Source organism: Penicillium arizonense (assembly GCF_001773325.1).
Source record: "Penicillium arizonense strain CBS 141311 chromosome Unknown PENARI_contig021, whole genome shotgun sequence".
Taxonomy (NCBI): domain Eukaryota; kingdom Fungi; phylum Ascomycota; class Eurotiomycetes; order Eurotiales; family Aspergillaceae; genus Penicillium; species Penicillium arizonense.
The window spans coordinates 373762-398843 of record NW_019173298.1 but is presented as its reverse complement, the minus strand read 5'-3'; the positions used below and the strand labels follow the sequence as shown (position 1 = coordinate 398843).

General features: G+C 50.8%; 11 protein-coding genes across 11 annotated transcripts; 6 read left to right on the top strand and 5 right to left on the bottom strand.

Moving 5' to 3' along the window:
• Positions 1–326: 326 nt before the first annotated feature.
• Positions 327–1847, top strand: PENARI_c021G05539 (uncharacterized protein; the record flags this gene model as incomplete). Its single annotated transcript, XM_022635208.1, has 1 exon — positions 327–1847. The coding sequence occupies one exon, from the start codon at positions 327–329 to the stop codon at positions 1845–1847; it is 1521 nt and encodes a 506-aa protein (XP_022484990.1).
• Positions 1848–2722: 875 nt separating this feature from the next.
• On the bottom strand, positions 2723–3778 carry PENARI_c021G02879 (zinc-dependent alcohol dehydrogenase; the record flags this gene model as incomplete). Its single annotated transcript, XM_022635174.1, has 1 exon — positions 2723–3778. The coding sequence occupies one exon, from the start codon at positions 3776–3778 to the stop codon at positions 2723–2725; it is 1056 nt and encodes a 351-aa protein (XP_022484843.1).
• Positions 3779–4381: 603 nt separating this feature from the next.
• Positions 4382–6228, top strand: PENARI_c021G10568 (uncharacterized protein; the record flags this gene model as incomplete). Its single annotated transcript, XM_022635266.1, has 5 exons — positions 4382–4409; positions 4513–5021; positions 5099–5175; positions 5243–5908; positions 5973–6228. The coding sequence occupies 5 exons, from the start codon at positions 4382–4384 to the stop codon at positions 6226–6228; spliced, it is 1536 nt and encodes a 511-aa protein (XP_022484845.1).
• A 1092-nt stretch (positions 6229–7320) lies between these two features.
• On the top strand, positions 7321–8368 carry PENARI_c021G03766 (uncharacterized protein; the record flags this gene model as incomplete). The annotated part of the gene is made up of 3 exons (XM_022635181.1): positions 7321–7720; positions 7770–8272; positions 8321–8368. 3 exons carry the CDS (start codon positions 7321–7323, stop codon positions 8366–8368), a joined length of 951 nt encoding a protein of 316 aa, XP_022484861.1.
• Positions 8369–8784: 416 nt separating this feature from the next.
• On the top strand, positions 8785–11009 carry PENARI_c021G01814 (transcription factor domain-containing protein; the record flags this gene model as incomplete). The annotated part of the gene is made up of 8 exons (XM_022635162.1): positions 8785–8840; positions 8914–9023; positions 9077–9585; positions 9634–9758; positions 9814–9889; positions 9939–10023; positions 10068–10451; positions 10513–11009. 8 exons carry the CDS (start codon positions 8785–8787, stop codon positions 11007–11009), a joined length of 1842 nt encoding a protein of 613 aa, XP_022484986.1.
• A 429-nt stretch (positions 11010–11438) lies between these two features.
• On the top strand, positions 11439–15429 carry PENARI_c021G04252 (5-oxoprolinase; the record flags this gene model as incomplete). The annotated part of the gene is made up of 3 exons (XM_022635185.1): positions 11439–11529; positions 11583–14047; positions 14101–15429. The coding sequence occupies 3 exons, from the start codon at positions 11439–11441 to the stop codon at positions 15427–15429; spliced, it is 3885 nt and encodes a 1294-aa protein (XP_022484906.1).
• A 96-nt stretch (positions 15430–15525) lies between these two features.
• On the bottom strand, positions 15526–16777 carry PENARI_c021G09600 (uncharacterized protein; the record flags this gene model as incomplete). The annotated part of the gene is made up of 2 exons (XM_022635255.1): positions 15526–15662; positions 15715–16777. 2 exons carry the CDS (start codon positions 16775–16777, stop codon positions 15526–15528), a joined length of 1200 nt encoding a protein of 399 aa, XP_022484928.1.
• A 1312-nt stretch (positions 16778–18089) lies between these two features.
• On the bottom strand, positions 18090–18692 carry PENARI_c021G03789 (uncharacterized protein; the record flags this gene model as incomplete). Its single annotated transcript, XM_022635182.1, has 2 exons — positions 18090–18385; positions 18434–18692. The coding sequence occupies 2 exons, from the start codon at positions 18690–18692 to the stop codon at positions 18090–18092; spliced, it is 555 nt and encodes a 184-aa protein (XP_022484880.1).
• A 1140-nt stretch (positions 18693–19832) lies between these two features.
• PENARI_c021G11413 (uncharacterized protein) lies at positions 19833–20179 on the bottom strand (the record flags this gene model as incomplete). The annotated part of the gene is made up of 3 exons (XM_022635280.1): positions 19833–19985; positions 20042–20050; positions 20108–20179. The coding sequence occupies 3 exons, from the start codon at positions 20177–20179 to the stop codon at positions 19833–19835; spliced, it is 234 nt and encodes a 77-aa protein (XP_022484989.1).
• A 713-nt stretch (positions 20180–20892) lies between these two features.
• On the bottom strand, positions 20893–21830 carry PENARI_c021G05602 (uncharacterized protein; the record flags this gene model as incomplete). Its single annotated transcript, XM_022635212.1, has 3 exons — positions 20893–21043; positions 21107–21558; positions 21669–21830. The coding sequence occupies 3 exons, from the start codon at positions 21828–21830 to the stop codon at positions 20893–20895; spliced, it is 765 nt and encodes a 254-aa protein (XP_022484933.1).
• Positions 21831–23045: 1215 nt separating this feature from the next.
• On the top strand, positions 23046–24897 carry PENARI_c021G03166 (uncharacterized protein; the record flags this gene model as incomplete). Its single annotated transcript, XM_022635175.1, has 2 exons — positions 23046–23080; positions 23133–24897. The coding sequence occupies 2 exons, from the start codon at positions 23046–23048 to the stop codon at positions 24895–24897; spliced, it is 1800 nt and encodes a 599-aa protein (XP_022484994.1).
• Positions 24898–25082: the final 185 nt, after the last annotated feature.

The following is a 25082-nucleotide window of genomic DNA, read 5'->3' as shown; positions in this document are numbered from 1 at the left end:
CCAAGCATCCGTCGGGATGACTATGCCGCAAATTCAAACCACCGATTACTCCTGACGTCCCCACATTAGATGTGCATCACAGGGAATGTCAATCGACATTTTCTAACACCCGGAGGTAAGTCCGTCAGCATGCACCTCATTCAAGTCGGACTCGATCAGCTAGCCGATACGGTGCTGTAGCGGGCCGGAAGCCGCATTCTTTTTTACAGCGCCCTCTGCGCCATTCCCCAGGACTACATGTTCTGAAAGGACAGAACTTTAAAGCTTTCAAACCCATCCTGCTCGCTACGCAATTACTGATTGCGGGCACAAATTGATCATTCACAATGTCTCAACCCAACGGCGTCCATGTCAGCAAGTCTGGTACTTCACTGGCAGCTCCGCAACAGTTATTTATCTCAGGAAAATACCAGAACAGCCAGAACAAAGGGACCTTCCCCGTGAAGAACCCCATGACAGGCGAGACCATATACGAGTGCGTCTCAGCCTCTCTGGATGACTTCGCCCGCGCCATCGAGGAAGCACATGCAGCCCAACCTTCGTGGGCCCGCCTCGGCCCCTCGTCCCGGCGGTTGATCCTTCTCAAGGCCGCCGACATCATGGAGACGTACATCGACAAGGACGCGCCGGCCATCCTTTCAGCCGAGGTCTCGGCCACCAGGGGATGGGTCAGGGCCAACATACTGTCCACAGCCGGCGTCTTCCGCGAGACCGCCGCCCTGGCGACGCACATCAAAGGAGAGATCGTCCCCGCGGACCGGCCCGGCACCACGATTCTGGTGAGCCGTGAGCCCGTCGGCGTGGTCCTGGCCATCAGCCCCTGGAACATGCCTGTCACGCTGACGGCCAGGGCGGTCTGCTGCCCGCTGATCTGCGGGAACAGCGTGGTGCTGAGGCCGTCTGAGTTCAGCCCCAAGTCGCAGCACCTCGTCGTGCGTGCTCTGACCGAGGCTGGACTGCCGGCGGGGTGCCTGCAGTTCCTGCCCACCAGCGCCGCCGACACGCCGCGGGCGATCGAGTTTGCAATCCGGAACCCGAAGGTGAGCCGCGCAAACTTCACGGGCAGCGACCGCGTTGGCCGCATCATCGCCGGGCTGTCGGCATCATGTCTGAAGCCGTGTGTGCTGGAGCTGGGCGGCAAGGCACCCGTCGTGGTCCTAGAGGATGCCGATGTGGAGGCCGCCGTGGAGGCAGTGGTATATGGCGCGATGTCCAACAGCGGGCAGATATGTATGTCCACGGAGCGTGCGATCGTGCATCGCTCCCTGGCAGCGGACTTCAAGGCCCTGTTGGTGAAACGGGCGGAGAGCCTGCGGGTAGGGAACCACCTGGAGGATCCGGACGTGCAGCTTTCGGGCCTTTTCACTGCCGCCTCTGCCGAGCGCGTGCTCGGCCTGATCCAGGGTGCTGTCGACGCGGGTGCCACGCTCCTGGCGGGCGACCTGGCTCTTCACGGACCGTGCCGAACGATCCTGGCCCCTCACATCCTCACAGGCGTCACGCGGGATATGGACCTCTTCCACCGGGAGACGTTCGGCCCCGTGCTCTTCGTGTCCGAGTTCGACACAGACTACGAGGCCGTCGCGCAGGCCAACGACAGCGAGTTCTCGCTGTGTGCCAGCGTCTTCTCGCGTGACGTCCTGCGCGCCATGGACGCGGCCAAGCGGATCCGGACGGGGAGCTGCCACGTCAACGGGCCAACCGTGTACATCGAGGCGCCGCTGCCCAACGGGGGCGTCGGCGGCGCGAGCGGCTATGGTCGGTTCGGCGGTGTGGCGGGCATCGAGGAGTTTACGGAGAGGCAGATCGTGAGCTTAGTGAGGCCGGGGATGAAATATGCGTTCTAGATAGCCACTCGTCTGGGAGATGTCGGTATAAAGTGGTTGAAAATCAACATTTCTTGTCCAGATTCATCTACATGGAACTATCATCATCTATGGAACAGAACAGACTCGCTTTACAACAGAACTTGTCGCAAGACGTTTCAGGAGCAAGATCCCCTGTGTGGGAAGTACAATATGCACGGAGTTACAGACTTCAGACCGGTCTTCGGGGGCTATTTCCAAGGGCAATGTTAAAAGGACCCCTCTTGTTGATGTTCGGACCCCCTCTCCACCTGCCTAAGCCTAATAGGCTTAGTATGTGTATTTCATTGTGTATTTTCTTAGTAAAAATGAACAAAAGGGCGTAGAGGAAGACAATAGGCCTCGTAGGGTGTGTGAAGACTTGCACCGAGGTCAATACACGTATACCAACTAGGCCAAAAAGATCACTATGTCAGCCTGACGGCTGACATGCCTAGGACCGATATATATACTACTTAGTACGCACAATTGTACGCGTGCGCATCCTAGACGCCACGCCGTGACAGTTGAATCTTATCTTCTATAAGAAGCACTCGCTAAAGCAAAAAAAGTTTAGATAGTAAGATGATATAGACTTTTCAGTTTACGATAGGGGGTCTAAAAAGCGGTATCATCCGGCCGCGTACGCTAGGCAGACATTTTCCGCAATGTTGTTCTTTTGCCAGAAGAGCGTCCATCTCAAGTTGTTCAATAACAAAAGAAACACTACAATATTTACTGTATCATCCGGGGAAGCTAAATGTGGATTGATCAAGGACGGTGGGTGGCGTTGGGCAGGCGTGGAGCAGTGAGGTCTTAGATTGACGTGGGCCTTCACGAACCAACGCTACCTTCTAACGTGCCTCGGGGCGGTAAAATCAGGCTATTTTGATTACCGCTTTACCCTGCATAGTCCCATTCTCGATCTCTTTTAAGATCTCGTCAATATCCTCCAGCCTCCTCTCATTTAGCTGTGGTTTTACCTGGCCCTTGGCGACAAAGGCGAGGGCCTCCGCTGTGTCCTGGCGGTCACCCGTGGATGTGCCCATGACCTTGATACCACGGGCGACGAAGTCCGCGGGACCCAGGGGGAGCGGTGTCGGCTTCGGGGGGAGGCCGATACACACCAAGGTGCCGGTCCGTCTCAGGAATTTGACGGCATCGGCATACGCCTGGCCGGACGAGGCACAGATGAGTGCGCCATGAGCTCCCCCATCCGTGACCTTGATCACCTGGGCCACGCAGTCATCCGTCTCGAGCACGTCGATGTACAATTCCGCGCCCAGGCTCAGACAGAGATCCCGTTTCCTAGCATCCAAGGCCACGACCTTGAGCCCCATGGCACGTGCATATTGAATAGCTAGATGACCCAAGCCGCCACCGGCCCCCGCCACAGCGACCCAGGAGCCCGCCCGGAGGTTGGCGATCTTGAGCGCCTTGTAGACGGTGACACCCGCGCACAGTATCGGAGCGGCATCGGCGTCGCTCACCCCGGCCGGCAGGCGGACCATGTACGCGCTGTCCGCGATGGCGTACTCGGCAAAGGTGCCCTCGACGTCCTTGCCCGCGAGCTTCCGGCTTGGGCAAAGGTTCTCATAGCCGGTCGTGCACACCTCGCACTTCCCGCAGACGATGTGCACCCACCGCACCGCTACCCGGTCACCGACGTGCCACTCCACCGCGTCCACGTCGGGGCCGAGGCTGGCGATCACCCCCGTGCCCTCATGGCCACCTACTGTAACCTTGGGCTGCAGATAGGGGACGCTGCCGCGGGCCAGATGGAGATCTGTGGCGCAGACACCGGAGTAGTGTAGCCTGACGAGTACTTGAGTGCCAATGGGGACTGGAGTTGGCCGTTTGGCGACGGAGATGGCCTTGGTCTCCTTATCTTGGATCGCCGCAAGAGACGTCTCTGGTACAGATAGCGAGCCCATGATGGCGTGGGGGAAGGGCAGAAGGAAAAAGGGGGTAAGAAAGCAGAGAAAGACAATTTGGTAAGATTCCGTCGAGGGAGAAAGTAACGGCCTGCAAGCAAGATGTGATCTTAATAAACTCACTTCATATCTCTCTGCGTCCTCTCTCCATTCTAGCCCTTGGCGGCGAAATCAACATTCTGCAATGCTCGGGACTAGACGGATCTCCGGGCTGTTGCTTTGTATTTTGCCGACGACTTCGATCCGATCGGAGCCAACCATCCGATATTCCTGGGGTTTCCCCGGCCATTTTCAGGGAAGTAACTGGGAGATCCCATCTTCGCCGCGTTAAATCCGGGGTGAGGGTGGGACCCATTCGGACAACTATCCGACACAAACAACTTCACAGATTCTGGGGTCCCCATAGCGACTCCCTGGTCAATTGGCTGATAGCTTTGGTCTTCCATGTATTCAGTGAGAATATGCCACTGGGGCGTCCGAACTCCACTCACGAAAAAAAGTGCTGGGGGTTATAATTGGACACGTTTCTTGCATCTGGGGAAATTTCCCAAGTTGATGCCTGTGGACTCCCGTTAAGAACATCCGGAAGAACAACGTCTCACCATGAGCACGAGAAAAGAAGCTATCCCGCGTGAGTTCACCCGCAGTCCTAGACGAAAAAGGCCTCAGGAGTGTCTAGCACTTACCCTCGCCGGCGTGTGCGGACAAAGTTATGCTGACCCCATCAGATACAGACAGCGACATGGTGGAGGACCCAGAGAAGAATCTCTCAGATTGCGAGGATGCCGTCTCCGTTGAGCCCAACCTCAAGATGCGCGACGGCGTCGTCCTGATGCCGCAACCATCTGATGACCCCAACGACCCGCTCAACTGGTCCTGGTTCCGCAAGCACGCCGCCATGTTCACCATCTCGTACCTGGCCCTCGTCTGTTACGTGGCCGTGACCACGCTGGTCACGGGGACAGTGCCTCTGGCCCGGTCCCTGCACGTCTCCAAGTCTACGGCCGTTTACCTGGGCAACACCCCCGTCGCTCTCTACGCCGTGGCGCCCTGGCTCTGGAGCCCGCTGAGCCACTTTATAGGCCGTCGCCCGGTGCTTCTCATGAGCAATATCATTGCCGTCGTTGGGGCTGTCGTTGTTACGACGTCCAAGACATATGCGTCGTGCATGGTTGGCCGCGTCATCCTCGGTGCCGGTGGTTCGGCGTTCTGGACACTGGGGCCGGCGAGTATCGGGGACATTGTAATTATCCCCTTGCACCATGATATCACTGCTACTCTGATGAGCATATGGAAAGAGCTGACCATGCCATGCCGTAGTTCTTCTGCCACGAGAAGGGCAGGAAGATTGGTGTGTCGACCTTGGCCATTGTGGTCTCGCCATTCTTGGGGACAATGTATGTATCGAAAATACATGCTCTTATACCTCTGCAGAAGCAACAGCTGACTGGACCCTCCTGACAGCATCGGCGGACCCATTATAGAGAACGACAAGCTGGGCTGGCCGGCCTCCCAGTGGATCCCACTGATTTTCATGGGCGCCGGCTTCATCATGCAGATATTCTTCCTCCCGGAGACCATCTACGTCCGAGAGACACGCGCGCATCCTGCAACCATCTCCACATCCACGCCGGGCAAGTCCACGTTCTGGGACCGCTACGGGATCCACATCCCCAAGCGCTCAGAGGAGAAGCAGCACAGCTTTCTCTTCATCGCGACGCGCCCTTTTGTCCTCTTCAAGTACCCCGCGGTGATGCTGTCGGCCTTCTGGTTCGGCATCGCCTACATGATGCACGTGGGCATCACGGCCGAGATCCCGCTCATCTTCGAGGCCCAGTACAATTTCTCCGTGCTCGGCATCGGGCTGTCCGGCTTCTCGGGACTCATCGGCGCCCTGCTCGGCGAGGTGTATGCGGGACCCTCGCTGGATCTCATCGCTAAGCGGGCCATGAAGCAGGGTCGCGAGTGGCGCCCTGAGTACCGCCTGAAGGCGATCTGGCCGGCGGTTATTGCCGTGCCGGCCGGCCTGATCATGTTCGGCACGTCGATCCAGTTTGGAAAGACTTGGATCACTCCTCTGATCGGGCAGGCCGTTTACATCTTCGGCATCGAGGTTGCCACCACGGTTATGTATGCAGCCCTGTCTTTACTACACCCTGGCAACGAAATAGGCTGACAAGGAGTGTTTCGCTAGTCAAACCTACATCCTAGAGTGTTACCCTCGCCAGGGCGCCGAGGCGAACTTGGTCTTCAACCTCATCCGCAACTTGTTCTCCTATACAAGCCCGTTCTTTTTGCAGCCGATGATTGCAAACCTCGGAACCGCCTCTCCATTTGGTCTCTTTGCTGCCTTGACTGTGTTCTTCTTCCCTTTCACTGTGGGTGTCTTGATGTGGCGGGGCAAACAGATCCGGGACAAAGGAGGTGACCCGGGCTGGAGTAGGGACTAAAGATGCGTCATATACGGGCATCTGTTGTTGAACTTCCGGTCTTCTGGGAATACTTTTGTTCTGGGATCATAACGTGCGGGAACCTAGTAATGCAATCCTTGGAAATGGGCCCTCTTGTTGATATTCGGACCCCCTCTCCAACCGTCTAAGCCTAATTAGGGAAGGCGTAGTATGTGTATTTCACGGTGTCTTTTTTTAGTACAGTGACACAGCCAATGTTTTAACACTATTGGACAGACCGATTTTTAGACCGTTTTTTAGACCGTTTTTAGACATCCACACTTGATAGTTCTCGTCAAATATTGTATATGTAATCCAATTGCTACATTTATGTGGGTGTTATTTTTAGGGCACCTTTATGAACAATTGCAATTGGCTTATATGGTGTGCAACGTAAAACAATGCCTAGGTTTAAGCGTTATATACGTATAAGGCGAATATATATCTAAGAGTACATAGTGACGTAGCAATTGTTTTGACACCTGTTTGATTACTCAGATTCTGCTGGTTAAAAATTCGATTTTTCAACACCCCTAGACTGGTTTCCTAATAAAACACTTAACTGTTATGGATTAGGTTAAATTCTGTCTTCTAAAAAAAGCACTTACTAAAGCAAAAACATTTAGAAAGTAAGGTGATATAGACTTACTCTTTGGTTTGCGATAGGGGGTCTAAAAAACGGTCTAAAAAACGGTCTGTCCAATAGTGTTAAAACATTTGTTGTCACTATAACCACTTGCCTTTCGGCTGTGATCCGAGGTCAAGACCACATCGGACTTCCTTGCGAGGGTTCCTATAGTGGTGAATCTATACCGGCAGCATTCATAATAAACCCTTTATAGTAAACGTAGTAATATCTGACCTGAAATTACAAAACAATGATCTAAATTCTCAACCTTTGTCGACTCTCTAGGCAAGTATAATGTGTCATTTCCAATGCTGAGGCCCGAGGTATAACAGTTACAATATGCCGATGCCACATGCGGGGTAAAAGGATATGAGCATGGATGTGAGTATAAATTATCGCATCTTACAAGTCCTAATTTACAAACAAGTCGTTTTTCTGCCCATCCATTCTGTATATGGACCAGTATGTCAGTCCCAAAACCCGCATTTGATACCTTACCCTTGCGCGAAGATGGACCGGTCGGTAACGCTTGGGGTATGTTTGGGGATCATGATCAGCTGGGCATGCTCAATCTTCTGACACCTGAGAATACTGCTGCGGCTGCCCGTGAGATTGTCGAAGGTGTGCGCGTCTCAACCGACTGGGCTCTCAATAGCATGGCCACCCCTTGCTTTGGACGATCTGCCTTTGAACACGTTCTGAAGAATAAGGCTCCCCGGGCTGTCAATGATGATATACTAGTCTTCAACACACAGAGTAGCTCTCAATGGGATGGCTTTCGACACTATGGATCGAAACAAGGAACTTACTACAATGGGTGCACACAGGAGGATATCCAGAACTCGACCCGTAATGGCATTCATGGTAATTTCCATCCAGCCCATAGCATTCTCTGTACTGACATCGTTCCTAGTATGGGCTGAGAATGGGGGTATTGTTGGACGGGGGGTTCTTTTGGACTATGCCGGCTGGGCAGAAGCCAAGGGACACGATGTAAAATGCTTTGAAACCCAGTCGATCCCCGTTTCAGTTCTTCAAGATGTGGCTACTAGCCAGAAGACCACATTCCGACCTGGGGATATCTTGTTCATCCGCACTGGCTGGACTCGAGCGTACGAGAGGCTGTCCCCCGCCGAATGCCAGCAACTAGCGGATTATACCGCGCCTCCAGTCATTGGCGTAGAGTCATCCGAATCCATGCTGCGCTGGATCTGGGATCAAAGCTTCGCTGCTGTCGTGGGAGATATGCCGAGTTTTGAAGCATATCCATGCCAAAACTCAGACTTTTTCCTTCACGAGTGGTTGTTGGCTGGCTGGGGAATTCCGATCGGAGAGCTTTTCGACCTGGAGCGACTGAGCCAGGAGTGTCGCAAGAGAGACCGCTGGACATTTTTCTTTAGTAGTGTGCCATTAAAGGTATAGACCAGCCCGCCCCCTTGTGACTTCATAACTAATCATTTTTAGGTTCCTGGCGGAGTTGCCAGTCCTCCAAATGGCGTGGCTATATTTTGATCATGTCATTTTCGGCTCAAGTACAAGTGTGTATAGTTACTTAGGTAGATGTAAACCCTCAGAAATGAAGCCTTCTCGTGTTCGGCCCGAGAGAGATAAGAAGTGGAGAACCCCCCTCAACTTCACCTTCTACCCTTAGCATCGTCAAATATGGTACTTGGCAATGCAGGCGTGTCGCGCCGGTCGGAAGACCGATCTAGGAGGTCCATGGTAGCGTATGTGGGATGTGTGTGGGATCTCTGATCGTGTGCTGAGAGAGGTACAGATGTAACCGATGCCGGGGTCGAAAAACGCGCTGTGCCGGCAACCCGCCACATCCTTGTGCTGCATGTGTGGAGGTGGGCAAGACATGCGTGTATTCAGAAGCAGAAAAGCGTGTCTCCATCACTGAAAGGTTGGCGAAATACCAGTTGTTAATGGTCGACACTGACGATGTGCAGCTACTATCGTCAACTACAATCACAAGCTCCAGGTATGTTGTCCACCACACACGATACAACATATTTTAATCTCAGTGTAGAAGGCAGCCAGTCTATAATTTCCAGTGAACCATCAACATCTACTCGCTATTCTGACAGCGAGGCCCCCCCAGAACGGGACGATTGGTGGTACAAAGGAACAGACAACTTGTTCCTTAACCGGTCCGGAGAGCATCGTACGTATTCATCTCAATGGGGAGAATATATTGTCTCACTAACTTTCCTCGAGATTTCGTGGGTGCTTCGTCCACCACTCATCTCGCCAAACGACTCAATCCCGGGTCCACCAATCTTGCATGGGATGTGCGCCCACTTTATGATGACCCTTCGTCACTAAGACGGCCAGTCGGTGCTACGCTTCCTCAATTACCCCCTTTTGAGTTCGCCAAGCGATTATTCTGGGTGCAATATGCCTATATCGGAACTATCTTCTCACTGATCCACCCTGCAGAATTTGAAGAAAGGCTCGACCTGGTCTACCATCAACCACTCGACCTTTCGCATCGAGAATCGAGTTTGGTGTATTGCCAGACTCTACTCGTCATTGCGTTTGGCTTGATGTATTCTGTAAATCAGTGGGCGGGCGATGACGGCCCACCGGGATTCAAGTATTTTAAGCACGCGCTACGATTCTTACCTGATATCCACGAAGAGGGCTCGATTTTCTTTGTTGAGGTGTTATGCTATGTAGCATACTACATGCAAAACCTTAACCGACGTGATGCTGCTTTCCTTTACGTATGCAGATCTTCTAATTTTCTTCTGCAACGTTGCTAACGATGTCAGATCGGACTGGCCTTACGCATGGCTATCTCTTTAGGTCTTCATCAAGAGGTTTCAGACCCAACAATAAGTGAGGCAGACCGCAACCGTCGACGTCGGGCTTGGTGGTCTGTCTATAGCTTGGACCGGTAATTGCCGCCGATTTTCGTTTTATCTGGAACTGCCGCTTATATTCATCAACAGGATACTTTCGGTCAAGTCTGGGAATCCTATCACCATCCATGATGAAGACATCGGTATAACCTGGCCCGCAGCAGTGGTATGTTATCTTGGCATGTCTATATGATGTGGTCTGATTCTCTTTCTAGGATGGAACAACCTTCGATCCATGGCCATCAACTGTCCTCACTCATTATACAAAGCTCTCCCGTATCTTGGGACGGATTGGCGAAGGTAAGACTGCACATGCACCTCATGGCATGCCAACGCTGACCTAGGGACTTTGCCAGAAATTTATCGAAAGAAGCCCGGATCTGGATCCAACCTCATTGCTTCTGTTCAAAGTATAACAAATGATCTTTCTGGATGGCTACGCCAGGTCCCTGATCGTCTGCGTATTGATTTCTCCACACTTGACACTCATATCAATCGGGAGTCAGTCTCGATCAACTTACACTTTTACTCATGTGTGAACATGACTGCACGTCCGTTGGTATTTTATGTCATTCAACGACGACTTGATGCAGAAGCCCTTGGGTCCGCCACAGAAGATTGGAAGGAAGGGCTCGCCCCAAACACCGTTGCTGTTATTGATAGCTGCATCACAGCTGCGCGAGCAACCACCTTAATAATGGATGCAGCTGCAAAACACAATCTCATTGGTAAGTGATCACTAAAAGCCTATGTCTTGGTCTGTGCAATTATCTGATAACAATCAATTAGCTACGTATGGTTACCTTGATGGCGAGTATATCTTCTCCGCTGCACTGCTGCTTGTCATGGTGAATGCTGCATTCCCGCCGAATGAAACCAGTGCACGAGCCATGGAGACTGCACTGAACCTTCTTCGGGGAATGGCTGATCGTGGAAACACCTATCTGGGCTCACGCCATTCACTATTGCTGGAACTCCGGGCTGCCATTGTGACTAGGTCTGCTGCAAATGACACCGATCGCGCGAGCTCGGCAGGCCTGAAGGTCCCATTAACGCCGACAACTGAGCACGGCACAAGCCTCACAGAGGAGAAAGAAGATATGGCATCTCAACTAGGAGCCTCACAAGTGCTTGCTCCTGGGTGGCCACAGAACGAACTCCCCTCATTCCGAGATATTGCCTTTCAGTTCGACCTGAACGATGATCCGGCACTCTGGGAAGGGGCCTTGGACCAGATTGATATTGATATGGATACCGACTGGATTGAGAATACACTAAAGCGATAGGAATACATGTATATCGTAATTATGTTTTTACTCTGTAGCTCGATCTATATGAAATAGGGCCTGAGGCCGCAGATTTCATACATGTGCGTAGAATCCCCAGCACGGTCCACGAATATCAAACCAATCCTAATTCCCACTACTAACTTACCCCTTTTCTCCTCACTATTCACTTTATTCACTATTATCTCTACATCTCTACATCTCTCACTCCTCCCATCCCCTACCCCGCGCCTTATCATCGGGCCGATCATCCCGACGCGGGTCTCCATCGGCCCGACACGTGACCGCCAGTACAACAGTAACGACGATCAATGGAGATGAGCGTGGGATATCGGATCGCTCTCTTTGACATAAATGAAGGGGTTCGCTTCTTTGCATTTTCGTACTCTCACTTTTCTTTTCTAAACCATCACAATCATGCCAGTCCCGATGTCTGACTCGGGGAAGATCACTATCGCTATTGACCGCGGTGGTACTTTCACTGATATCTGGGCTAGCATAGGGCGGCCAGATGAGAAGAGTAAGTGGATCGGGATATCATTGATCTTATGGATGAAAGCTAAGAGGCAGTAGATGATTCCACAGAAGCCCCCAGTCGTCCAGACATCATCTTGAAGCTTCTCTCTGTCGACCCTTCCCACTATCAGGATGCTCCCACTGAAGGCATCCGCCAGGTCCTAGAGTTGGCCACTGGAGAATCATATCCTCGAGGCCAGCCATTGAAGCTTGATCGCATTGAGTGTCTACGAATGGGCACAACCGTTGCAACTAATGCCTTACTCGAGCGCAAAGGCGCTCGCTCAGTGCTTTTCACCACAAAGGGTTTCCGAGATCTACTGAAGATCGGTGACCAGTCTCGGCCAGCCATTTTTGATTTGTCGATGGCCCGCCCGGGAGTGCTACCAGAAGGCGTGGTCGAAGTCAATGAACGCGTACTCCCTTGCCATCCTTCTGCCGACGAAAATTGTTTTGCCGATTGTCGCATCGTTGAGGGCATAACTGGCGAGAAATTCCGGATTGTTCAAGAGCTGGACCTTGTTCAAGTGAAGTCAGAGCTCCAGCGACTAAAGGAGCAAGGCTACCAGTCACTTTCGGTAGCGTTATTACATTCTTTCGCTTATCCTGAACATGAGCGTCAAATTGGCGAACTGGCTCAGCAGATGGGATTCTCGGTTACGCTTTCCTCAAAGCTTCAGCCTATGATCAAAATTGTGCCTCGTGGCATGTCAGCCGCCGCCGATGCCTACCTCACTCCTGTTATCAAGACCTACATCGACTCCATCTCTGCTAGCTTTGAAGGCGGCCTGGAGAGTCAGCATGACTGCCGATTTGAGTTCATGCAGTCCGATGGTGGACTAGTCGATTTTCGCAAATTCAGCGGACTGAAAGCAATTCTGTCTGGCCCTGCGGCTGGCGTTGTTGGCTTCGCAGCCACCAGCTGGGATCCCACAGAACAGACTCCTGTTATTGGCTTTGACATGGGAGGTACATCTACTGATGTATCTCGCTTTGACGGTCACTTGGAGCATGTTTTTGGCTCTAAAGTCGCAGGTGTTTTGATTCAGTCACCCCAGCTGGATATCAACACTGTCGCCGCCGGTGGTGGATCTATTCTCAACTGGCGCAACGGCTTATTCTATGTCGGACCTGAATCTGCCAGTGCTCATCCTGGCCCGGCTTGCTACCGCAAGGGTGGCCCTCTGACAGTTACAGATGCCAACTTGTTCTTAGGTCGCCTGCTGCCCGAGTATTTCCCACACATCTTTGGTCCCAACGAGGACCAACCCCTGGACACCGAGACCACAGCACAACTTTTCAATGATTTGACGCAAAAGATCAATACTGAGCGCCGAGAGCAGGGTCAGCAAGAATACACTTCAGAGGAAGTTGCACTTGGTTTCCTGAAGGTCGCAGATGAGTCCATGGCCCGGCCAATCCGTAATCTTACAGAGGCACGAGGTTTCGAGACTGCATCTCACCATCTGGCATGCTTTGGAGGTGCTGGTGGCCAGCATGCATGCTCAGTGGCTGACTCACTCGGTATTTCACGAATCATTATTCACAAATATTCCTCAGTGCTGTCAGCATACGGCCTTGCTTTAGCAGAGGTTGTGAAGGAGGCACAGGAACCAGTATCATCCACCTACTCATCCTCCCATTCTGCTCTTCTTCAACGCTTTGATGAGATGGCAGCAGCCGGAACAAAAGAGATGGAAACCCAAGGCTTTACCGCCGCTCAAGTTCGCCACGAACAATACCTCAATATGCGCTACGAAGGTTCCGATACTAGTCTCATGATCTTGAAGCCCGAGAGCTCATCAGACTTCTTGGAAGAATTCCGCGTGCGCCACCGTCGTGAATTTAACTTCAACTCCGAGCGACCAGTTCTCGTGGATGACATTCGCGTGCGCAGCATTGCTTCGTCTAAGGTGCGAACGGAGCAGAGTCCTTTGGTTCAGCTAAAGAATGCCAATATGCGAGACGTCACCACAGCTCCAGCAAATACCAGCTCAGCTTATTTTGACGGCCATTCAAGCCGCATTGACACACCGGTGTATCTGCTGGGCGAGCTGGAGAAGCATTCTCGCATTTCCGGCCCGGCGGTCATCATCGATCAGACTCAAACAATTGTCGTGGCTCCTAACGCAGTGGCAAACCTCCTCGATACCTGCATAGTCATCGATCTCAAAGACGAGCCAACTGCGTCTCCCGCAGGAAGGTCTCTCTCAGCAGATATTGACCCTATCAGACTTAGCATTTTTGGTCATCGATTCATGTCTATTGCCGAGCAGATGGGTCGTACCCTGCAGAAGACTTCCGTTTCAACCAATATCAAAGAACGGTTGGACTTCTCTTGCGCCCTGTTCTCACCTGATGGAGGCTTGGTGGCCAATGCACCGCATGTTCCGGTTCATCTGGGATCGATGCAATTTGCCGTGCGATACCAGCACCAGAAGTGGCTGGGTAACCTGAAGGATGGTGATGTGTTGGTGGCCAACCACCCTAGCTGCGGAGGCACCCATCTCCCCGATATTACAGTAAGTCATTATCCGACCGTGGGTAGCTTTATTTGGTGCTGATCATTATTTAGGTTATTACGCCTGTCTTTGATCGGCCTGGAGGTTCCGAGATTATGTTTTACGTGGCATCTCGTGGCCACCATGCTGATATCGGTGGCATTTTACCTGGCTCTATGCCTCCGAAATCTACGGAGCTTTGGCAAGAAGGTGCTGCTATCGAAGGAGATAAGATCGTCAGTGATGGCATCCTGGACGAGGCGCGTCTAGTGGAACTGCTGGTCACGAAGCCTTCACAATACCCTGGCTGTTCTGGAGCACGATGCATCAGCGATAATATGTCTGATCTCAAGGCTCAGATTGCTGCTAACGCTCGCGGAATCAGCTTGATCCAGACTCTGTTCAACGAGTATGGAACCCAAACAGTGCAAAAGTACATGTATGCCATTCAAGCCACAGCGGAGACCGCCGTCCGCAATCTTCTCAAAGAATTATATCAGAAGTTTGATGGTCAGCCATTGGAATCGGTCGACTACATGGATGACGGTACTCCGATCTGCTTAAAGATCACCATCGACGGTACCGATGGATCTGCTGTCTTCGATTTTGAAGGCACAGGCCCCGAGGTGTACGGAAGCTGGAACGCTCCGATTGCTATCACTCACTCAGCTATCATCTACTGCCTACGCTGCATGATCAATGCAGATGTTCCGCTAAACCAAGGATGCCTGGCCCCAATTGACATCCGTGTACCATCACCGAGCATCTTGTCGCCAACCAAGACTGCAGCCGTCGTGGGCGGTAACGTCGTTACTTCACAGCGCATCACTGACGTGGTTTTCAAGGCATTCCAGGCGTGTGCTGCCTCCCAGGGCTGTTGCAACAACCTCACCTTTGGTACAGATCCCAAGGTTGATCCATCTACTGGTGCTCTGATTACTCCTGGATTTGGATACTACGAGACAATCGCCGGCGGAAGTGGTGCGGGCCCAACCTGGAAGGGCGAGTCTGGTGTGCAAGTGCATATGACCAACACACGGATTACCGATCCTGAAATTCTAGAGAAGCGTTACCCGACTATGCTCCGTCAGTTCACACTCCGTGAGGGATCCGGTGGGCAAGGCAAGAACCCTGGTGGTGAGGGAGTGGTCCGCGAGATTGAATTCTTATCGCCAATGAAATGTTCGATCTTGTCGGAGCGACGCGTGCATCGACCGTACGGATTGGAGGGTGGTCAGGATGCGCAGCCAGGATTGAACCAGTGGATCACTCGTGACGAAGAAACTGGTGAAGAGCGTCACATCAACATCGGCGGCAAAAACACTGTCTCTATGAAGACCCACGACCGGATTGTCATCAAGACTGCCGGTGGTGGTGGCTGGGGTTCTCTGAAGGCTCCATGAATGACTTAAGCGGAATTGTCATTGTATAAGTTGTCTAAAATATATAGGTAAATATAAATAGGCTCTATAATGTCTCATGTATCATTTATACTTTCTTCACAGTTTCGATCTTCCAAATGCTGGCCGCCACATCTCATTTTCCAGTCGACTGGTGTTGATCATCTCGGGCCGAAGTTGGTCGAGGGATGAAACCCCCAGCATCTTCATTGTGATTTCAACTTCCTCGGCGAGAACTGCGATGCTGTTAGCTTCTGATATAGTCTCTTGAATCAAGACATGACTCACTATCTGTGCATCTTTCCACTCCTTCAGCACCATATGCCGCGAGGGCATAGTAATATGGCCGACCAACTCCTACAGCAGTTGCTCCAAGACATAACGCCTTGAGGACATCTGCTCCATCGCGGAGACCACCATCAACAAATACCTCGAGCTTGTCAAATGCTTCCGGATAGTATGTACGAATCTCCAGGAGTGTCATCAACGAGCTCGGGGCGGAATGGATTTGTCTACCTCCGTGGTTGCTCAACAGAATACCCTGCACACCAAGTTCAACAGCCATTTTGACATCTTCGACGCTCTGGATTCCCTTGAGAACAAGTGGTCCATTCCATTCCTTTGAGATCCAGTCCAAGTCCTCCCAAGTAAGACCAGCATCCACTGAACCGGGGACTTGTCGGCCGCCGAATGCAGGCGCGTAACTGTTCTCACTATTGACTTCCCCGGTACCAGCTTTCAGGACAGTCTCTTTGGGACCTGCAAGATTCTCTTGTGCCTGAAGATAGCGGTCTGCCGTTCGCTTACCCAGCGTTGAAGTGTCCACGGTGACCCAGAGGCTCTGGAACCCGGCCTTCTTGACTCTCTGAATGAGGGACTTGGCCTTTGAGCGATCAACAGGGACATAAAGTTGGAATGAAAGCTTAGAGGGACTTTGGTTTTTGAGAAGCCGTTGTTCGTCGATGTGTGCATCCATGATCTCTTCCAATGTTTTTGTCGACGCCGTGCTGATCATGGTGTTCAGGCCTTTGCGAGTAGCACCCCGGACGAGCAAAGGCTCAGCCCCTGGATGGGAACTACCCAGGGTACCCATAGCTGAGACGAAGAAAGGGAATTGCGAGGTCGAACCGAGAATGGACTTTCTGGTGTCCATCTTGTCCACGCTCCTCAAAATGCGAGGCCGGAAATTGATCAGAGACCAGTCATCAATGTTGGCTTTCATTGACAGACCTGATGCTGCCGAGCTCGATACATACACCCATGACTTCTCTGAGAGAACATCCTTTGCGACCTTCTCAAAGTCCGTTGCGGTGACACACAGCGAAGGGTCGGGGAGGGTTTTGGCTGCCATTTTTTAAATTATTTTTCGAGATAATTGGAAGTCGATATCAAAGAAATACGAGCAAAGAAATACCAATTGTAGATATAAATGAATCTGATAACTCCGGCTCCTGTACGGGGCCGACTTCGGCGCCGGCTGTCGAACTTCGTCGGCTCGGCTCCGTCCCGTTTAGGAAAAAGCGATCGCCGAGTTACTGTTCACAGCTTAGCACACAAGCGATGCATCGTAGTGAGCTCTGATTTGCTTGGAATCTGGGGACCCCTTCTACCCCGGGTTTGGCTCTCGCCCGAATACAGTGGATCGTTGTACATATATCCCGAGCTTCCGAATAGTCTGACCTGTTGATCCTAGCCCTACTTTGTTTCTATTCATAGCGGAAATGGGGTTCCGAGCTATCGAGGATTGAACAACGCCACGGGAACTTTATAGCTGGTGATTATACTCTGAAGCTTTGTTGATTGCGATGGGATCCTTGTAGTATGTGATTTTCGGATATTTCGGCCGATAGATTGACTGATGCCGACTCAGATTTGGCTATGATTCTGCATTTTATAGGCACGACTATTACACGCGACAGTTTCCTTTCGGACTACAACATCACTAAGTACAAAGTAGTGCTATTTCGAGTAATATTAGATCAATCTTCTAGAACCATTTAGACTGGAGTTCAGAAGTAATGAAATTCTTCCGGCAATAACTAGCAAGGTCACTGTGTTGATATAATTTAATATCAACAAAATGGACATCGTCACTGCCTCTGGATGTGACTCGGCAATTTGTGGATGAACGCCCATAGTGTCATATATCCTGGCCTCACGAATTATTGGTCGCATATCGCTTTCACTCTCAGTGCGAGGTACTTTCCTAACGGTTTTTCCGTCTAGAAGATAGATACTTGCAAAGATACCAATGATCAAGATTGATCTCGCCAAGCCGCCGTTATTGTAGCAGAATGTCTATAATATAACACTGACCGATGCCAGGTGAGCTGCTAATGCGACAACTCTCACCCTTTCCTTAGAGATATTGGTAGTAGAAAGTGACTATTTGATGGGGGGCTCATTTTCAAGGGCATCATCTACGAAATGAAGAACCTTTTGCAACTGAATGATGATGACTTCTGCTAACGAATGTTTTTTTGGTATCTAAACCAAGTTCCTGAATAACTTCCGCAACAGTACCCACTTCTCAAGATTGAAACGCGAGTAGTTCGTAAATTGAGGTGCATGTCTCCTCAGCCGAAACAATGATCAAAGCCGCTTTTTCCTTTTCGAGTTCGAAGATCCAGGATGGGATCTTAATCTTGGCTTGATGGGAGACCTCAAAGTGCAACGAAAGCCATGAGGCTAAGAAGAGCTGTTCCAAACAGTCCACTTGCTAGCTCAATTGACTTGCCAGCTGAGCTTGTTGAAGGCGACGACTCAGCATTCGAGCTAGTAGAACTGCCTGTAGCAGACGCAGTTCCTCTCATAGAGGTGACTGACATATTTCCACTGCCCGAAGCCAAGCTGGGAGAAGTCATGCTGGCAGAGGAGTTGGATGTTGCGGAGGCAGAGGTGGCAGTAGCATCATACATGGTCGAGGTAAAGGAGCACTGGCGGACAATATCATTTGCGTCTATATGAATTAGGACATCTGCAATTTCATCTCACTAGGGCAACATACCGTTGTCCTTGCCGTCTTTACTGTACTTGTCCAGACAAGCAGCACAGTCTGGAATGTTCTTCGATGCGCGGGGGTCATTGCAGACACATTTAATCTCAGCCGCATCGTCGTTATTATTCTTCTTGTCGCAAGTGGAAGTGAGGCTGACAACAGGGGCGCAAATGTCCTTGCACTGAGATGGGATATCAGTTGAATCCACATCTTGAGCCACGACAGACGCAGCAAGGCCTAGCAGAGAGAAGATCAAGAAAGAACGCATTGTGATCAATGGAGCACGTTTAAGCTTTGGTTTCTTCGGATAGTGAATTTCTCGGTGTAGAGGAGTGTTTATAAGTCATTGCTGTTAGAGCTCCTTGGCTATCTACAATCATATTTTTGGAGCATGACCGTTGATCATCCAAGGCATCAGCTTTCCAGACTACGCATCAGAACTTTCAAAAATAACTTCAAACTTTAAACGGCTGCCTCGTTAGATCATTGGGGGAAATATGTCGCGTGCCTACAGGTTTCCATGCAAGGTATGAATTTTCAGTCACCTAGCAATACTCTCTACAGAAAATGATCGTCGTTGCCCCATGACATAATATAAATTCGTTTCAGTGAGCCGGTCGACACGACCAACCAGAAGATCATGCCAAGCACTATGTGTCTGTGATCACCACTACCCCAAAGATCCGACTAGTGGATAGGCCTTATCTTGGCATAAAGCTGGCCGATAATTCGTTGAATGAAACATAGATTTGCGAATTGAGTTATTTCCCAGCCTTCTCCAACTCAGGTACTATTTTTAATTTTCATGCGCGGGATCAACATTCAAAGAACATGATGTAACTTAGACCCTGTATTTATGGGCTAGTCAAAGCAGTTGCCTATTGGTTGGTTGACCAGATGGACGTGATGTATTTCTTACCATTCTTATTAATTATCTCTTGAGTGGATATAACCAGCCAGGGCATCGTTGGGTACCCCATACTCGGCTTACAATTGTACAAGCTCTCGAAGAACAAGCTCAAGCTACTGATAAATTTTCTCGAGCAAAGTACTTTGAAGAGGTATAGGCGGGAAGTGGAATAAAATTAGCCAACACGGGCCTGTTGAGCATATCTATATCGCATTACCTAGCAACTTGTTTGTGCTTAATTGGATCATGTACCTTAGAAAGGAGGCAGCTGACGCATGCTCGTAGTTCAGAGATGGTGATAAATAAGGAATGAACGAGTCTCGATGAGACCTCTCTAGCCCCAGCTAAATACATAAGCATAACCGCATATTTCCCATAATTCATTGAAGTGACAGTGAGCAGCTCAAATTTTTTCGAGCCTTCAGCTTTCCACGGCGTGCATCCCGCCATCAAAACCTGTTGTAAATTCTGTGAGTTTGTGGTCTCCTTCCAGATTATTTAAAGAAGTTCATATTCATACGGAAGCATTCGTTTCTGGGCTTCCATTGAAGCAGTAGGAGTGGTAGGAGTGGTATGAGTGGTAGATGACGCCCTTTTCATTGGCACCGACATGGACATGGATGCGGATGAAGACGTAGGCTGTTGCATACCCTGAAAAAAGGGTTAGACTAGATGGAATTGGCATATGACCATTATCATATTCATACCTTTTGGTGCTGTAAGAGCTAAAGTCAGTAAGTCAATCGTAAATAGTTGGGACAGATGAGACGTACTTCCTGGGCACCGCCATGAGGAATAGCAATAGCGGATCCCATGAACAGGGCACAAATAAATCCGAGACGCATGATAGAAGATTGTATAAATAGGTTGTTCAGATGAAAATTTGGCCAAGTTGGACTTGACCTAGACGTTTGATCGTTGGTAGAAGTGTACTTGGTCAGATTGAACCAGGGAGGATGAGCCTTTTTATAGATAAAAGGCTTGTCGGTCGATTTGATCGTTTCAATGGCTCCTTAGCTTCAGCGTCGTAACTGATGGTCTAAGAAGTTAAAAAAGAATGATGTGTTACAGAATTTGCCTGTCGTGGTGAAAGCGTTGCCAATCTCGAGCTTAGCTCGCCACCGAAATCCTAGAAACAAAGCCCAATTCATTTCACACAGGACTCTGACGGGTGCAGTACCAACTCTGATGTCAATGGAATGTGCGAGACGTGAGTTCCCATGCCCGGTGACGCGCATTCCACTTTCTTCGATCAACATTCCGGACCGCAAGAGGGAGACCTTTTGGTTGCGTCAAGAAAACTGTAACCCGAGAAGACTCTGAAACTATAGACATATAATATGACCTAAAAGGGCTATCACAAGCATTGTCGTGGATCAACAATATACATGTAAAGGCATCCAAAATGTAGAAACATTTTTCAGCCCTTTCGGTCTTTGCGATACCGTTGCCAACTCGTAAACATGAAACATGTTGACACCACAAGGCCCAGTCCCGCCAGTTCAATTCCCAAATACAGTGCACACCACGATAGCCACGAAGAATTTTGTGTCCTGTGTCATTGATTCGTTTCAACTGTGCCCGCAAATCCAAGGCTCAAGGAGATGGAGTAGTTGACCGTGGTAGCCACGAGGGTTGCAGCGAGCCTTTGATGGTGGCGATGCATAGAATTACTCAGAATTAGCGTTCCAGAGGGGAACGACATATCGCTAAACCCAAGTTAGTTAAACGCATGATCAAGGGCAAATGACGCTGGACAGGTTGATACATACATTCCCCAAGAGGTGACGATGCTCACCACGAATGCTTGTGCCCAGTAGGCTTGGTCGACAGGCACGGTGGCAAAGATTGAGAGACCAGCCGTGAAACATGCCATTGCGCAAAACATGATCACGCTGGGCGGAAGGCGACCAAGCAGGAATCCAGTAATAAGTGCCGCAATGGCACCGGAAATTGCCGCAGCAGACCATTTGGCTGTGGCCAAGAGCGCAGAATCCCCTTTGAATACTTCCATAAATTGATAGAAGTAAGATATGATGATACCAAAACATGACCAACCAGCTGCGATGCATCCAAGAACCCAGGCTAGATCGCCTGTAAAAGCAGCCCGTGGGAGCAACGGACATAGTGATTTGCGTTCAATCAATGCAAAGGCGCCGAGGCACAGAAATCCAACAATGAGAAGCACATAGGTGTAAGGGGTTTTCCAACCCATAAGCGCAGCCTGGTTCCAGGAAAAATTGATCAGCACCAAGCCTGAAATACCTGCAGTGGCTCCGGGGAGATCAAGACGCTGCCAGAAACGAAGATCGTCGCTAAACTTTGGTCGCGTACTGGGGGGCCTACTACTTTTCCAATTAAAGCTAGCATGGCACATGCGATTCCCATTACCCAATATGCCCAGGGCCACCAGACAAGCTGAGCAAAGATGGATGAGAAGACACCTCCCACAACGAATCCTCCAGGAGCGGTAGCGCCGAACAGACTGAAGATCATTTCCTTCCGTAGGCCCGGGGGATATGTACGTCCAAGAATTGCAATAGTGTTAGGAAGCAGTATAGCTGGTCCAATTCCCTGGAAAGCAGGACAACAGTCAAAGAAGATTTGGGTGGGCCAGACGCCAAACCCAGCCAGCAAGGACCACAGGCCAAACCAACAGAAGCCGATCACAAACATGCGACAATGTCCATACATATCCCCAAGTCGGCCTGCAACCAAAATGAATGTACCGACAATCAAACTATACGCAGCCGCAAACCAGCTCAGATTTGCGGGATTGGTGGTGCCAAAGCTACGGCCGATGATATAGCTGGAGCAATAGAGATGCAGAGACCGGTCTGGGTCATAAAAATTGCGCCATGCACACCACAGATACCGAAATGGCCTCCTGTAATAGCGAGTCTGGTGGCGATATCTGCGACTGCGAAGTCTCGAGCCGCGTTAAAGCCTCATCATTGCCATGCGTGGGCGCCTTTTCTAGGTTGATGGGGTCGACATGTTCATGGGACGAGTCTATATAATCCAAGGTCAAAGAAAAGACGAGATTGAACAAATATAGAAGCTACAGGAACATGGCAAGAAGGTCTCTCTATCAGATCTGGTGTGGATCCCGAGCTTAACATCAGTCGGGTCCGGATCGGACGGCTGACATTAAGCTTAGATTGGCAGTTAACTACTTAGTGAGTACTGATTACTGAGCACTAGGTAAATGGCAATTGAGTAGTTGATTATTGAGTCATTCAATCGCTAGTAACGTTTACAGGTGAATGAAGAAAAGAACTCCTGGGCAATTTCACACTTGTGCTTCCGTAGTTGCATTTGACTTCAAATATGGTATTGGCCAACCTGGAAAGCATTGAATGATGTTGAGGTCAGGATAAACTATTTCTTCTTGCTATGCATAACCAATTGTAGCCGAATGTGAGTATCAAGGGATCCAAAGATTCAAAGATTCTAACTTATACTTCACCTGAGTATGGTTACATAAGCCAATCACATGCCCGGACATCAGGATGAATTTCTCCGTCTTATCTCCTTCAGCTTCCAGCTTTCATTGTTATGGTCGCCATGGTGCCTTGGCTGGTCATGGCGCGCATTCTTTGAATTTCATTCTCGCTTCATCTTGTTTTCGTGGCTCAGTTTTTGCTGATATCCTAACATTCCAGAGAAAAAAATAAGTTGCAGCGGGTTCCAAGTCTACATCTTGACTCGATGACAAAATCACCACCGATTGTGTTTATAGCCAGGTAAATCTCATTTGCCTCGTGCATTGCGTCTGCGCTGCTAACTGGGCTGAAGACATGGCGCCCGCCTCGATGCTGCAGACAAAGACTGGCATCTTACCTCCCCTACGCCTTACGACCCGCCTCTCTCCTACGGTGGGTGGATGCAAGCTCGCGCCCTAGGTGTACGGATCGGAAGTCTACTGAAAACCCGGCAATTCACCGGAGAAGACTCGCAGGGCCAGCATCATCCGACCTCGGATGATCAGGCCAGCCTAAATCCCGCCCCCGCATCTTCGGAGTTGTACGACCGATATAACGTCATTGTCCATACCTCTCCATACCTGCGATGTCTTCAAACTGCCATTGGTGTCAGTGCGGGTATCAGCTCACACCCTATCGAGACACATGAGTCAAGCCCTTCCCTACTGTCAGCCTCGTCAAACCCCGACCTACGATGTCTGCTTCGCGTCGATGCATTTTTGGGAGAATGGCTGTCACCAGACTACTTTGACCAGATCACGCCACCTCCTAGCTCGGATAGAATGGTGGCTTGTGCCAAAGCGGAATTGCTGCGTCGTGCCGAGGTCATCCCTGCTGCGGACGGGTCGGCAAGGGCTTTGTCAGGTCATTTTCCCGGTGGCTGGGGCAGTCACTCTCATCCCAATTCACCCACAACCGAGGAGGAGGAAGGCTTGCATTCTAAATCGAACCAACACGGTCCACGACAACGTGCTAGCACATATGACACCCAACAAAACCCCGTCCATGCCAAGGATGCGAAGAAGCCTCTGGGCCGTCTAAATACAGACCTACCGTCCAGTCTAGATGCGTCCTATATACCCCCCACGCCGAGCTATGCGGTCTCTTCTTCCGATCCCATTCCTACCGGATATGTTGCCCATGCGCGGAACGCATGCACGAGGATCGATTACCAATGGGACAGTTTGCGCACACCTTACTGGGGAACTGGAGGTGAATATGGCGAAGAGTGGAGTACTATGCATGAACGTGTTCATGATGGGTTCCAGCACATGGTAAACTGGTACCAAGCACAGGGATCATCTGACCATAGGTCTGAGAGCGCCTCGAATGGAGCAAGCACCGACGGTGATGCGCAAACGGTCCTCGTTATAATCACACATGGCGCGGACTGTAATGCGTTGATCAGCGCATTGACTGGTCACGCGGTCCTCCTTGATATCAACACGGCCTCACTCACCATGGCTGTACGACGCGACCGCATCAAGAACCCCGCCACGGAGGATGCGCGTAATTCTCCGGAGCGCGTGGGGAGCCAATCGGTCTCACGGGAATACTCCCTGCAGCTTGTGGCGTCCACTGATCATCTGCGTCCAGGAATCAACCCCTCACAGCTCACCTCGCTGGTGTCTCCCTCCGCACCACAGCCTGTTCCATCAGCTCCGGTCTCGTCCTATCGGCATCGACTTACTTCTCGCTCATCGCTCCTCCAAGGCACATCAGCAACTGGGCCGCCGCTGAATTCCATAACGAGTCCTCGTGGCTGGACGCTGACCATGCGCCCGTCAACTAATCCTCGCGGTGCCTCTGGGCTCTGGGGTTCGATGTCTCCCGACAAGACCGACAAGACCGAGAGGACCGAGAAGGCCGACGACACAGAGGACGACCTTGTGCCAAACTTTGGTGACCGTCCAGTTAGCCAAGATTCAGCGCTTCCTGAGAAGCCTATGGGTGGCTGGACAAAACAGTTACCACAGCGAACGCTGTCGCAGCGTGGTTTATGGGGGAGCGCACAATCGTTGGAGGATCGTGAGGGCGGACCACAGCGGCGATGGACAGTGACGGAGCAGAAGTTATGAAATTATGTGTAAATTCTAGGATACCTCATATGCATGGTGGGCGTTTTGCTTTTTATTTTTATTTTTTGCTGTTTTTTTCCCCTTCATGATAGCTCAACTCATTGACACCCCAATCTTCAGGCAATAAATCCAAGGCACCCAGCCACCCAGGCACTCGGGTGGCGGTTCCCCTCATTGTGTTTGTC